The sequence below is a fragment of the Ceratotherium simum genome, chromosome 3 (assembly GCF_057802395.1).
Source record: "Ceratotherium simum simum isolate JZ-2026a chromosome 3, ASM5780239v1, whole genome shotgun sequence".
NCBI classification, from domain to species: Eukaryota; Metazoa; Chordata; class Mammalia; order Perissodactyla; family Rhinocerotidae; genus Ceratotherium; species Ceratotherium simum.
In genome coordinates this window covers 58,962,996-58,978,636 of record NC_141902.1, presented here as the reverse complement: position 1 = coordinate 58,978,636, position 15,641 = coordinate 58,962,996, and the positions used below count along the sequence as shown (strand labels likewise).

General features: G+C 35.9%; 1 protein-coding gene across 2 annotated transcripts in view; it reads left to right on the top strand.

The window, feature by feature from the left end:
* The window catches only part of CLPX (caseinolytic mitochondrial matrix peptidase chaperone subunit X), a 35,804-nt gene extending 24,324 nt beyond the window's left edge, over positions 1 to 11,480 (top strand). For both annotated transcript variants that reach the window (XM_014780827.2, XM_004421698.3), the window contains 6 exons: positions 653 to 741; positions 1,663 to 1,827; positions 4,820 to 5,119; positions 6,793 to 6,885; positions 8,357 to 8,463; positions 9,726 to 11,480. In XM_014780827.2, the coding sequence (XP_014636313.1) occupies positions 653 to 741; positions 1,663 to 1,827; positions 4,820 to 5,119; positions 6,793 to 6,885; positions 8,357 to 8,463; positions 9,726 to 9,816 (845 nt within the window). In that variant the 3' untranslated portion in view covers positions 9,817 to 11,480. The remainder of the gene's footprint in view (positions 1 to 652; positions 742 to 1,662; positions 1,828 to 4,819; positions 5,120 to 6,792; positions 6,886 to 8,356; positions 8,464 to 9,725) is intronic.
* The last annotated feature ends 4,161 nt before the right edge of the window (positions 11,481 to 15,641 follow it).

Genomic DNA, 15,641 nt, shown 5'->3' with positions numbered 1-15,641 from the left:
GATGGCTACTAGGGTGAAAACAGGCCAAATTACTATTCCATTAGATCCTTAATACTGTCATTGTTTTTCCTGTTGTGACTCCTCTCCATGCTCCTAATGCTGAGGTGAGGTGGGGGAGGGGGCAAGGACAAGGGCAGGAGAGTGCAGGGTGAATCCAGAAACAGATTAGCCTATTGACCTACAGGATGTTATAGATGCTGCATTTCTCCTTTCCCCATCTATCATCTGTGCTTTTTTACATGAAGAGCTTGACAGCTTCCTGTCCAAATTCCTTTAAGACAAGATTATAGATGGGAAAGACTAAGTTAAAGTTTTGCTAGTATTAGCCCTGCATATACCTCCTGCTTCCACACTATACATCTGTCTCAGCTTCCTAGAATAAAGAACCTGAAAGCATTAGAGCGTAGATAACTATTGTCAGAGAGAATTGGTTATCATGCCCAAGTGATATTCTATAAAATAGATTATAAAATATTTGCACAAAATGATGAATGGGAGAGATAGCAGTGTATTTTTATAATATTAAGCCATTGCATATGTTAAGTGTGAAAGATTGAATAACCTTGTTCTCTAGCTACCTAGTCTTTTAAATCTGGGGTTATCTTATGTATATCTTTTTCATATTATAAATAGAATCCTCCTTAAATTATAGGAATTGTCTTTCTGGATGAAGTAGATAAGATTGGCAGTGTGCCAGGCATTCATCAGTTACGGGATGTAGGTGGAGAAGGCGTTCAGCAAGTAAGCAGTTGAATATTTTGTTCAAGCCCACTAAAAGGAAGGGAATACATCAACCTCCCAAATATTGTACGTTTGGTTTCACATTTAATTAGATTCTGTTTTGTTTATTTCTCCCACCCCAAACTCCACATACCATTTTAAAGCAGTTCAATTCTAAGAGAAAGCTATTGGCAATTTTAAATACCAAATTACCTTTCTTAGGAAATTAAAAATATTTTAAAGAACAGAAAAAAAAAAGAAATTTAATTTTTGTTAGTTTTATTTCTCAAAGACCCAGTTAAACATTTTTAGAGGACTCTCAAAGGAAGTTCTGGTTCTAACTAGACATACATGAACTGTGTACATGTATCTTAATTTTTTCACTTAGTTAGAAGATAGGATAAAATAGTGTTTCATTCCTTGTAGAGTCAGAATTAAAGTCATAATAATGAACTTGACCTTTTACTGGTAACTAATTATGATATAAACTACAGGGTAAGGAAAATTGCTTTTCTTTTTTTGACCAAGGCATAGAGAAATACAATCACACTTATAAAATGTGCTGGATATTTTATTTTTATAAATGCATCTTAAAATATAGGTATTTTGAATATTCCCACCATAGTTGGGTACTATCTTATAGAGTCATAATTCTGTCTTTATGTCTTGACCATCAAAAACAACCTCTCTGATTGACTGTTTTCTGAATGCATCAGGAGTCCTGTAACTATTCCAAATAAATTTATGAATTATTAATATGATAGTGCATTAGATTTTCGTGTCAGTTGTAGAAATATGGGCATTTTCTTTAGTTATGCTCCTTGACCATAACCATATATTATTTTCCCGTTTGAATCCAGTTATTATTCAAAGAGTATAATAAATAGAGTATAATAAATAATACACTTATATGGTGCTATAAATCATTCATTCTTTATTTAGGGCTTGTTAAAACTACTAGAAGGCACAATAGTCAATGTTCCAGAAAAGAATTCCCGCAAGCTACGTGGAGAAACAGTACAAGTTGATACAACAAACATCCTGTTTGTTGCATCTGGTGCTTTCAATGGTTTAGACAGAATCATCAGCAGGAGGAAAAATGAAAAGGTAAGTTTTTCTGAGGGGTTGCTAGGATAGAGAGCATTTGAAGTTACAAAGGATGGACATTCAGTTTCTATTCTCATATCTGCTGGCTGCCAGTTGTGGATTTTTAAGAGTTAGGTCTTCTTAGAGCATACCAGAAATATATTCCTAGTTATTTTTTAATTTTAGAGTAGTAAATTGGAAGGTTTCTAAATATCATCTATATTTGGGCATTTTTTAAAGTGTAACTTGATGATTTCAATTTTATATTCCATCTAAGGAGTTCTTTTGTTATTTGAGGTAGCTACTGTATCAGTAAAATTTCTATTCATTCATATAAAATTCCTCTTGCCCAATTCATTGGAGCTCAATAAAGAGCTTGTCTCCATCGCCCCTGCCTATAGAGTCTATCATAGGTCACTGCTGACATTCACAAATGGAGGGAAGCGGTTTGGCGGTTGGAGGAAGGGTTGTGATCCCTCCTAGTTTTATGGATGCTTCTTAAGCATTCTTATAAGCCTTGATTATAACTGGAACTTATTTCTTCATATCCTCAAGGTACATGCCCAGACCTATTTGTTGATTGATTAAAATAAAATATAATGTCACCATAGTGGCAAGAAGCCCAAAACACACCTAAATTTTCCATGTTTTTGTGTTTTATGTAATAGCTAGCCACAAATGATCCTTTTTATATAACATAATATTCTACCTAAATGAATTGCTTTAAGTCTCCTTGGCCTTGCATGCACTAGTTAAAGTAGCAATTTAGTACTAGAGAAAAATAATGCTGCGAGTGGGATGGTTGCCTCTGGTAATTTCTTTGCATAGCCTAGATGAAAAAACTCTTGTGCAAATATTAACTGAGCCACGTAATGCTGTTATTCCTCAGTACTGGTCCTTACTCAGCATGGATAAGGTTATATTTTTATTTTTCATATTAGTTAATTTATGTTTTTCTTGCTTTTGAAATTCTGCATGAATTAGCCTAACAAATTAGAAAGATGAAATTACTTCTTTCTTCATGTGTGCATGTGTGCGCGTGTGTGTGAGAGTGTGTGTGTGAGAGAGAACTTTATATTTGAAATTGTCTAACCAAAAGCAGCGACCATGTTCTGATATTTATTTATAATTAGACTTCCAAAAAGAATTTGGAGTTAGAAGCATATAGAAAGAACACTTAAAAGTAATGTCAGAAAAGAGATCAGAAACATGTAAAAGGAAGGTTTAGGTCATAGTTCCGACTTACTGAAAATTAAGTCACAACATTTAGCATGAAACTTCTTAATGAAAAATAGAGAGAAATCATGGGCTCTAGTTCTTATTACCTGAAAGAGGAAGCGTATGAGGTCTTCAGGAGAGACAAAGATTAAAAAGAGTTTGTCTCATAGATCTTTATGAAAAAGAGACAGATGAAAGAGAGTCTTCAACAGTGATTTTATAGAGGATCAATACATCCATTTGGCTGTTATGCTTATCAACCCTCATTGAAAGCCAGGGGTACAATACTAAATAATATATACCTATATTCCAACCATATCAAACTGCTTGCAGTCCTAAGTTTTATTCCTCTTGCCTTTGCTCATGCCCTCCCCTACCTCAATCCAGTTGGCAAATATGTGTTCATCTTTTAAGACTCAATCTGTTAATGAGTAGGCAATTCCTTTGTGAAGGCTTGCTTGATCACCTCCTACTCTCCCTCCCCAGTAGGTGCCTCTTTTCCTCCTTTCCACTGCTACAGTTTCCTGAACAGTCATCCTTCATTGCACCTATGATACTTTAATACCTTCATGTGTTCCCACTCTAAATAAGCCCCTTTAGGGTAAGGGCTGTCTTCACGTTTGTATCCCCAGTGTTTTATAATAATGCTTAATAAATGTATATGTAATAATTATGTGTATATATATATTTATTACTATATATGCTTGTATATATAATAAATATTTAAGTTATTGAATGAAAGGTATTTTGCTTTCTGAATCACTAACTATCCATGTACACAGCTTAGAGAATCAGAGGGAATGGATTTTTAATTTAGGCTATTTTCTCACATATCATGTGCTTCTCTTGTACTTTTGACAAAAGCTGTATGACATATCAAAATTAAACTTGCTGATAATTGCCTGGAGTTTAGTTCTTTTATATTGACTGAAGCAAGATATATACACCTTAGATACCCAACCTTCTGCAGCCAAGTTAGCCACCTTATTTAATGTCACCTTTATATGTTCTTTATAAAATCTAAATTATTCTAACTCACAGGATGAGGTATGCAACCCCCAAATCATGATTTTAAAAGAATGCTTAGGGGCTGGCCCTGTGGCGTAGTGGTTAAGTTCGTGCGCTCCACTTCAGTGGTCCAGGGTTTGCAGGTTCAGATCCCAGGTGCGGACTTAAACACTGCTCGTCAAGCCACGCTGTGGCGTTGTCCCACATACGAAATAAAGAAGATTGGCACAGATGTTAGCTCAGGGCCAATCTTCCTCACACACACACACACACACACACACACACACACACACAAAAGAATGCTTAGCAGTGACTTAAGACACTTGTGGATAATTTCCCTTATGAGGCTGCTTCTTCCATAGGGACTACTCCTATTTACAGTATTATTAACTTTGGTTACAAAATAATTACTATCTCCATTTTCACAGTTCTTACCCATTTCAGAAACCACACTAATCTAGAGGTCTCAGAAAAACCCTGCAACATCATTATCTAAGTTCTAGGGGACTTCCCTTCATAGTTCTTATATATGGTTATTATATAGTGGTAAGTTTCTCAGTACTAAACGCACATAGACCTGAGTTCAAATCCTGACTTTACCACTTACAGCAAGGAGAGCTTGGTCAAGGTATTTAGCCTCTCTAAGCCCGTTTTCTTCATTTATAAAATGTGAATGATAATAGAACTTTCTTTTATTGCAAAGGTCATATGAGATATGCATGCAAAGTACTTAGGACAATGCAGCTTCATTCTACTGTTTATAATATCTGTCTTTTTTTTTTGGTAGTATCTTGGATTTGGAACACCGTCTAATCTGGGAAAAGGTAGAAGGGCTGCAGCTGCTGCAGACCTTGCCAATCGAAGTGGAGAATCAAATGCTCACCAAGACATTGAAGAAAAGGATCGATTATTACGTCATGTAGAAGCCAGAGATCTCATTGAATTTGGCATGATTCCTGAGTTTGTGGGACGGCTACCTGTGGTAGTTCCTTTGCATAGCCTAGATGAGAAGACACTTGTACAAATACTAACTGAGCCACGTAATGCTGTTATTCCTCAGTACCAGGCCTTATTCAGCATGGATAAGGTTAGATTTTGATTTTTCATACTTACTTAATTTATGGGTTTTTTGCTCTTGAAACTCTGCATTAGCCTAACAAATTAAAAAGCAATCCTGCTCACCTGGAATACCAGCCTATTCCTTACTAAATACGGATCTAGGAATCAGGGAAATCCCGTTTTGTTATATTAGACATTTAGGAGTTGGCTTTATTTTTTTTTTCTTTATTAAATCAACATTGTAGCTTAAAGCCCAATGATGGATATATATAGATATATATATCTATATATACATAGACGATATATAGAGAGAGAAATTATGCCAGCAGCCGACCCCCCACTCCTCAAGCTGGACACATAGGATTGTCCTTTCAGCCTTGATATTCTAAATGCTTTTGCTGTGACATACTCCGTATACTTTTATATATTTTTATCTAAAGTTTTATTAGCTGCCACATCTATTCTGCAGCCAGGCACCTAGAGGTCACTCAAGCCCACACATCCAATCAGACAGCAAATGTTTTGGGTTTTATGAACTTAGTGTCTCTAAATATCAGTCTCCTCCTCTCCATTGCCATTGCCACTGCCACTGCCTCAAGTCAAGCTCCTTTATTATTCTTCACCTTGATTCATGCGTTTGGTTCCTAATTGGTCTCCCTGGTTCAATTCTGTCTCTGACCACCACCACCAAAATATCATTTTCCACTTTACTTCCAGAATGGATTGTTTTTAAATCGTTGAGTACAGTGCTCAGCAAATAGATATTAAGTTCTTAATAAATATTTATTGAATGAATAAATACTAAGTTATCTTACTCCCTGCCTTAAAATCCTTCAGTGGTCCCCTCCCTTTATTTAGATAACCCCACTTTTGCTCCCTTAGCACCGTGTGCATACACTATACCGTAAATGCTAGTTTGCTAATTTGTCACCACCCAGTAGACTTAAGTTCCTTGAGGACAAAGATGGTGTCTAATTATCATTCAGTCTCTAACGTATAAACACATAGGAGTTCACTAAATGTTGAATAAAGTCCTAGAAAGTCCCTATTAATCTAGAAAACCTCTTCAAGGACTAAGGACAGACTTGTGATTCATAATACTGATATCTTCTCATAGGTTAATTGATAGAAACAAGTGCTTCTTGAAGGCAAGGTTCTAAAGCACCATGAGAGATAATTACCTCACTTAAATTTTACATTTTCTGGAGGTAGAAATTAATAACCGAAAGTTGTTTAATACCAAGATCTTGTGAAATCTGATGTTCCAAAGTATTTTGATGTTTTTTTGGTATGTTAAATTCTCAATAATTTGAACTCTACTCTTGAAATTTGTGGTGATTTAGAGAGACTTGTCTAAAGTTTTACCTTTGTTCTATAGGATGAGAGGGTTAGTAACACTCTTTAAAATGAGTGCTTTTAGGAAGAAGGTGATAGTCTAAAAATCCTTTAGTCTGAAAGGGGATAGAGTCAGTCAAGACATAAAGATTCTGACCCTGTGTTTCTAAGTATTAGTTAATCAATGTACTTAACCCTCTGGAACTTACTACTTTATAAACCGAGGGCATCAGTCCCTTTTTGTTCTAAAAAGACCAGTAATAGTGGTAGATAGTAATAGTTAATAGATCAAATGCTAAATGGTTATATTAGGAAAATATCGTCAAGTATTATCTAAGTTCTTATTTCTTTTGAATGTATTTGTAGTGTGAACTGAATGTTACTGAGGATGCTTTGAAAGCTATAGCCAGGTTGGCACTAGAACGAAAAACAGGTGCACGAGGCCTTCGGTCCATAATGGTAAGTTGGTGTTATTATACAAAAACTAGATTATTTCTTGGTCTGAGTTTTGAGAATATTAAGCTTCTGTGTTTTTCCTTTGTAAATACATCCAGAGAATTGGCCTAATGTTGTTTTTTCGTGATTTTTTTTTTTTGGTCACAGTAGGTTATATTTTTCTTCTTTCTAAAAAGAAACTTTAAAATGTTTACAACAAAGGACACACACATAAGACAATTAATGAAATAGAGAAAATCAGGATGGTGGGAAGGAGAATTTCAGAATTCTGCACGGGCCTTTTGACTAAGCCCCAGAGCACCTTCTCAGATCCATTGAAATCCTCATTCTTGTTTGTTTGAAATTAAGTTGCAGATACCATGATGTTTTACTCCTAAATTCTTCAGTATGGAATGAACTCACTATTTTTTATTTTGTTACAAATCCTAGAGATCCAGCCTATTTTTGGCCACCACCCACTCTCTTCCTTAGAGTTCTCTCTCCTACCCCCCAGGTCTGGCTGTACAGTGGGTTACTTTTTCCCTACATGTTCCCAAAGCAAGCACATGTTCCTGTTCTCTTTTAGGGATTTCATTTCACTACTCTATCTCAGTAGGACTTTGTTTTTTTTTGTGTGTGTGTGAGGAAGATCAGCCCTGAGCTAACATCCGTGCCCATCTTCCTCCACTTTATGTGGGACGCCGGCACGGCATGGCCTGACAAACGGTGTGTCGGTGTGCGCCCGGGATGCAACCCCGGGCCGCCAGCAGCAGAGCGCGCGCACTTAACCGCTATGCCACGGGGCCAGCCCCTCAGTAGGACTTTTTGATTGAAACTACACATCCATGACAGACAGTTTGAGATTATACTCTCTAATGAAGGGCTGGACTTCAGGTGTTACTGATTAAGCACAGATTTATACACATGCAAACTAGAAGAGTATGTGATATAGTTGACCTTTCTTAGGAAATTTGATGTACTCAACCAGTATTTTCCTTAAGATGTAATATAATCCAGCCTGTTTTCTTTAGTAAACAACTTTAGATCTACTGCAGCACTTGAGACAAATGCTTATTTGAAATCATATTTCAAGACTGAAGAACTTGGTAGAGATGATTTAGGATTAGATCAATTTCAAAGTAAGGATTACCGGTTGACCTTCTTGGTCATGGAGTATGCCAGGGATGCTTCTGAGTAACATCTGAATCCGAAAGTGTAGTCTTTTTGTATGTGCGTGGTGACCTAAGTAGGCAAAACTACAGACAAATAGCCTTCCCTTACAGAATGACTTCGCTCTGAATTCAGTTAGAAGCTGTTTCAAGATGAAGAATATGAAAGCTTTTACATTGACTTTTTAGACACTCAGTTCCTGGTGCCTAATAGGGACTCAATAATATTTGTTGAGTTAATGAATTCAGTTGGTGGTGTATAGAATACAAGTATTTTGTATGTGACTTCAGTTTTGCATGTAATTCATTACTTTTTATCTCTTTAGGAAAAGCTGTTACTAGAACCAATGTTTGAAGTCCCTAATTCTGATATAGTATGTGTGGAGGTTGACAAAGAAGTAGTAGAAGGGAAAAAGGAACCAGGATACATCCGGTAAAGTGTTTTGTCAAGCTAGAACAGATCTAAAACTTAAGATCAGCTCTTTATTGCTATGGTTTATTGGTTTGTCATAAAAATTGCATAAAAATCCTTATATTCATAAGGAAAGCAGTAATCATAAATTTTCTGTAGAAAAATGCTCTAATTTTGGTTTATAAAATAATAATAATTTGTGAGTCTTTTTGAAAATTGATCTTCAAAATTAGCCTCCACTTTTTTCCCCTAAGGGAGAAGTATCAAAAGAGACATAAAAGTAATCCAAATGAAGAAATTTAAATGAACTTTGCTAATTCTGTAATTTGTGGATGACTTGTTTCATGTCTTTCTCAAACCAAAACTTTGTTGACATAATTTTTCTCTCAGTTGTATCATATCAGCTGACAAATTTGACACATCTTTCACTGCTTTCTTTATATATTCCAGGGGTCAGCAAACTTTCTTGTCAAGGGCTAGATAAATACTTTAGGCCCATACAGTGTATTGCAGCAACACTGCCCTCATAGCACGATAGTAGCCATAGACAATCCGTAAATGAACGAGCATGTCTGTGTTCCATTAAATCAATATTTACATAAACAGACGATGGGCTTTATTTGGTCTGCAAGCTGTAGTTTACTGCCTCCTGATCTATTCAATAAATACTTATTATACAGTGCTTGACATTAACGTTACCTACATAAAAATTAGGTTTCTGTTTTAACTAAGTCACAAGGTGTGTTATGTCTTATATTTGCTTATCTTCTAAGATAACTTAGGAGGCAGTTGATTGGTTTTGAAGAAGCTTAGTTATTCAAAGAGACATAATCTTTTATTTTTATTGTTTAATGATAGGAGTATAGGAGTTGTGGCAGTCTGATTATAGTCTTGACTAATTTGAGTCAAGTGGGATTTGGTCAGAAGCTGTCAACATATTTACCATAGACATGCTAAATGTTAAGCATTTGAGTTGACATAATAGATTTTACTTTTTTGCTGGAGAAATAGATTTTTTACGTCTTCACAATTGAAGCCTTATTGTCGATTTATTTCAGTAATAAATTTATTTGGGAAAATTACTTGCAACTCTTGGTTGTGTGGTCTAAATGTTGCCCATATTTCACCACTAAGCAATCTTAATCTTAAAAGTCTTCTTAATACTTTGTTTTTTTGTGTGGCTTTTCTAGCTAGGTGGATTTATTATTTTGAGTCTAGAAATCGTGTTTACCCCTCATTTTTATTAAAAAAACAAAACAGAAACTGATAGTTTTTCATTATAGGGCTCCAACGAAAGAATCCTCTGAAGAAGAGTATGACTCTGGTGTTGAAGAAGAAGGATGGCCTCGCCAAGCAGACGCTGCAAACAGCTAAACTGTCAGACTTCTGTCCTGTATATAAAGCCTTTCCTTCTTTTGTTTAGGATTGTAACTGTTTCTACAGTCTGACATTAAAAGCATTGGAACTATCTTGGATATCATACATGGTCAGAAGCCTTTAGAATAAAAATCAGATCATGTATATTATGTAACATCACATTGATTTTTATAGAGGACATTATGTGGACTTTAATGACACAATGTGCAGAGATAAAATGTACATTATTTTGGTTCAGTTTTTTAAAAATATGCTTTAACAGAATTCTTAGGAGTTCTTTTAAGCAATGCAGGTGTTGCAATAACTGTGGATTTTACAATAATGTTACTTTACAAATGGGAAAATAAATTCTTTAAAATTAAAGATTGGGATACCATTCTTTAGTTTAACCTTTTTCTACCCATATTTGTTTCCTGAAAATATTAGAATTTTATTAATCTTAAAAATTGGAACAGATAGTTTCTAAGTAGTAAAAATTTCATGGAAAAAGTACCCTGAAGAACCATATTTTGATGATTTGTTTACCTGTATTCTTAGTCTTATCTGCTAATGCATGACACTAACTTCCCAATTGGTACTATAAAAAAGGCCATTTTCTTGCTGACTTGTCTGATTTATTTGCCATTTTTGGTCCATTTTAGTACCATGAGTGAGCAGGTGGAATTGAAGTCTGCCTTAAATCTTCAGAAAAAGACTATATCTAATTCTAAAGGTAGCATGTAGCATCAGTCATAATAACAGCCATGTGCTGAACTAAATAAAATATCCTAATATTGCGCATTTACCTAAAGTACTCACCTAGGTTTTTTTGTTTTTTGATATATGTCTAATTTTTTGGCTTCATAGAACATTAAAGAAAATCTCTGCTTTGCTATCAGCAGAAATGAATGTGTTCACACTAAAATATAAGTTATTAACCTTAATTAAAAAACTAAACAGTGGGAAATTTGGGGGGCTTAAAAAGGAAATTATTTTGATTTCATAAATATTAAAATATTTGGGTACTTTTTAAGCGTTTTTCTTTCCTTCTATAATGTTGATACAAGTTTCTATACTGTTCATTCAATTCAGCCTCATTTGAAATTGTTTAAAACAGAGTACATTTAAATATTTGTTTTCATTTGCTGGTTTATAGACTCGTCAGTTTTCCTTTTATCCCCTTTTTCTTAGGAAAAGAATCTTAAGCTTATTAGCAAATGCTAAATCCTGTTGATGAACAGTTGAGCTTTCTATGATGTAATAAGAGATGTGAGATACCTATTTATGGCTGGAGTAGGACCAGAAATGCACTTTTGCAGAGTATTTAAGCCTGGTTGCTATAGTGTGGAACAGAAATAAATATCCTTCTTAGTCTCTCTAGTAATGGTTAAAGTTCTTCTCAGGAAGTCTTTCATATTATAACTGTTCATTATCTTTCCCTTATATCGTCAACATTTTCCTTTTTGTAGAGTGAAAATGGGAGTAGCTACTAAATACAGTAAGAGTAATCCTCCAGAAATGGACTGGGAGACATTTTAGTTACAACAACTTACATTTGGTTTTGGAAGTTGTTAATAAAGCATAACCAATGTTTTTAAATCAAACACAACTGAGTATAACTATGATTTGTATCCTGCAACTTCTGTTTTGGCATTTGAATAAAACAAAAGGACTAAGTGAAAGCCAGTGTGGTGGTGTGTCCATAATGCAGTGCCATTTTTACAAGGAGCCAGATATCATGAGCTGCCTTATTCCAGTGATTGGTTAATACTTGGCACTTTCAGATCCCTCTAATAAATTCTTAGAGTTGTAGATTCCACAGACAAAAATCTGTTATTAATGTTTGTTAAACATTTATTGAAAATCCTTACTTAAATGTTCTGTATGGGCCCCACATTAGGGACACAGACCAAGCTTTTCAGAAAGCTTACTAGTCTAGCAGGGGAGCAAAAACAAACATCAGTGCGTTATAATAATGGTGTGGTGGCACAAAAGATGGTGGCCCAGATGGAGCTGGAAGAACAAGTAGGAATTTGCCAGAAAGTAATGAAACTAAATAAAAACCTCAGAAATGTGAAATAACAACTAAGGAGCTTTAGGAATTGAGAAATAGGCAACAAGAAGTATGACTTCATATTATTGCTCTGAGACGACCGGTTAATATATTCTCTCCCCTCTCTATCCAACTGATGACTGCCTCATATTTCATTGAGAAACCATCAGATGATGGAATTCATCTTCCCATCATCAAATCCATAAATCTCCCTGCTTCAGCACTCAACCTTTCTCTCCAGTTATAACTGAAGGATTCCTCTTACCAAAACTCAATCACTCCACGTCATTATGAGGGGAACCCATCATCCCCTCTCATTTCTCAAGGCCTTTAGTTCTTTTGTTAGTATCTCTACTACATTATTGGTCTCCTTCTCCTGAATCATTCCCAGCAGCATCTAAATACTGCCTGGTATTTCGTATTTCATAGCAAACCTCCCAAGCTTATTTTTCACTTGTTTGTCTTTCCAGCTACACCGTAAGTTCCAGGAGGGTGGAGACCATGCCTGTTTTCTTAACCATAAACAGCACCTACCACAGTGCTGCTTATATTTGGTGCTCCATACATTTTAAAACAAATAATAGAATATCTTGTATGCCTGTTTAAGTTGTAATGTTATGCACAAAGTAGTGAGGCATTATTAAAATATAAGTTTTAATAAGTTTTAAGCAGGAGAGTTGGACATCATTAGATTTGTGTTCTAGATTGTTGAGAAGGGAAGGCTCTGAGGAAAATGCAGGGAAACATGACTAGAGGCCTACGCAAGGACATTTCTCCAGCACTTGCCCCTTGAACCTCAGCACGTTCCTGTTTTTCAGATCAGCTCCCATCAGCATACAAACAAAACACAACTCCCTTGAAGCCACATCCCCTCCACATAAACTAAAAGTTGGTCTTGCTGTTTCCAATTCTCTTCCAGGCTTTGATTCTGAGTGAGATGAGAAGCTGTTGGAAGCTTTTGCACAGAGAAATGACATAGTCTGACTTAAGCTTTAAACGATCACTCTGGTTGCAGTATAAGTGAACAGACTATAGAGGAGCAAGGATTGAATCAGGGACACTTGGGGCTATGATAATAAGCCTGCCAGAAGATGATGGATTGGGCTAAGGTGATTGCAGTGCAAGTGGAAGAGTGGTGGGTAAGTATGTCTGCAAATCTGATGAAAAGTGGTATCCTATGTTCTTCAATGGGGAAACTCAATTTTATAAAGATGTCTATTATCCCTAAATTAATTTATAAATTTAATGTTTCAATAAAATACCAATAAATTTTTAAGTTGAAAATACGCAAGTGGATTTTAAAGTTCATATGGTAAAAGAAGAATGGTAAACAAGCAAAGTGATAATGTGTACTCATTTGGTGCTTACTCTATGTCACTCATTTAATGCAATAACCTTTGAGGTAGATACTATTATCAACTCTTATAGATGAAGAAACTGAAGCCCAGAGTGGTTTAAGGAGCTTTCCCAAGGTCACACAACTAGTAACTAGAAGCCAGGATTTAATTTCAGGTAGACTGGTTCCAGAGCCTCTCCACTTAACCAACACACTGAAGAATAAGGAAGAGGCTGCCTCTTCTATTAAAAAAATATTATAAAGCTTTAAAAATTTAAGTGTGTACCAGTGCATGAATGGACAGACAGACCAATGGAAAAGAATGTAAAGTCCAGAAATAGATCCCAAATAAATATGAGAATTTAGTATTGGAAAAGGTGATATTTCAAATTAGTGAGGAAAATATTCAATAAATGGTATTGATAACTGTGTATCCATCTAGAAAATATAAAGTTATATCCATACCTTACCCAATAAATTTTAAGATAAAAACTGAAGCCTTTAAATAGTATGTAGAGTATCACAAAGAGTATCTGAGAAGTATAAGAGATCCCTTGGGAAACAGGGTCAGGCTCGGATTGGTTCTTCTCATGGTAAAGAACTAGACTCTTACCCAAGGGGTCATCCATTACTTTACTGCTTTGAAAAGTAAAGATCTAATCACGTGGTGCTGGAGCAATTAGATATCCACAGCAGGGGGGGCTGGGGGAACCTCCACCTAAGTCTCACACCTTATACAAAAATGAACTCGAAATGCATCACAGACTTTAATGGAAACCTATAAAACTTTTAGAAAAAGCACTGGAGAAAATTTTCAGGATCTAGGGCTAAGTAAAGAGTTCTTAGACTTGACTCCAAAAACATCATCCTTAAAGGGAAAAACTAAGTTGGTCTTCATCAAAATTAAGAACTTTTGCTCTGCAAAAAAACACTGTTAAGAGGATGAAGAGACAAGCTATAAACTGGGAGAAAATATTTGCAAACTACATATCAGACAAACGACTAGTATCTAGAATATATAAAGAACTCTCAAATCTCAGTAAAACACCAAGCAGTCCAATTAGAAAATGGGGCAAAAGACATGATCAGACATTTCAATGAAGAGGATATACAGATGGCAAAAGATGTTCAACATAACTAGCTACTAAGAAAATGCAAATTAAAACCACAATGTAAAAACCACAATGAGGTATCACTACATACGTTTCAGGACATCTAAAATAAAAAATAGTAACAACAAAAAATGCTGGTGAGAATGCAGAGAAACTGGGTCACTCATATATTGCTGGTGGGAATGTAAAGTGGTACAGCCACTCTGGAAAACAATTTGGCAGTTTCTTTTAAAACTAAACATGCAACTGCCGTGTGACCCAGCAATTGCACTCCTGGGCATTTATTCCAGAGAAACGAAGGTTTATGTTCACACAAAAACCTGAATACAAATATTTATAGCAGCTTTATTTGTGATAGTCCCAAAGTGGACACAACCCAAATATCTTTCAACAGGTAAATGATTATAGTTTCATTTTATCCACACTTTTTTGCACACTTTTATTGCAATAAAAAGGTACAACAACCTGGATGAATCTCCAGAAGATTATGCTGAGTGAAAACAGTGAATCCCAAAAGTTATGTACTGTATGATTCCATTTATATAGCATTCTTGAAAGAAAAAAAGTTAGAGAAATGGAGAACAAGTTAGTGGTTGCCAGAGGTTAAGGAAGGGGAGTGGGTGTGGCTATAAAAGGGCAAATGAGGAATCCTAGAAGTGATGGAAATAAATGTTCTGTATCTTGACTATATCAATGTCAACATCCTGGTTGTGACATTGTATTAGTTTTGCAAGATATTACCATTGGGAGAAAATGGGTAAAGAGTACACAGGATTTCCCTGTATTATTTCGTATAACTTCATATGAATCTACAATTATCTCAATAAAGAGTTTAATTTTAAGAATCTAATCATGGGCCCGCGGGTGGCTTAGCGGTTAAGTGCGCGAGCTCCACTGCTGGCGGCCCCGGGCCGGATCCCGGCGCACACCGATGCACCGCTTCTCTGGCCACGCTGAGGCCGCGTCCCACATGCAGCGACGGGAGGGATGTGCAACTATGACATACAACAATCTGCTGGGGCTTTGGGGGGAAAAAATAAATAAATAAAATCTTAAAAAAAAAAGAAAAAGAATCTAATCATGTGGCATGGCCTTCTTTTCCCCTCCTGCTTAAAACCCTCCAGTGGCTTCCCATTGTTCTTAAGATAGAGACCCCGGACGCTCTGACCTCTGTCCACCTCCCAGGATCACCAGGCTCCCTTCAGGCTTTTTGTGCTCCACCCACACTGGCACTTTCAGTTCCCCTTACTCCTATCTACTAGGGAGCTTTTGCAAATGCTGTTCCCATCTGAATTGTGCTTCCCTCTCTTCTTCTTCTATTGAACTCCTGCTTATAATTCAG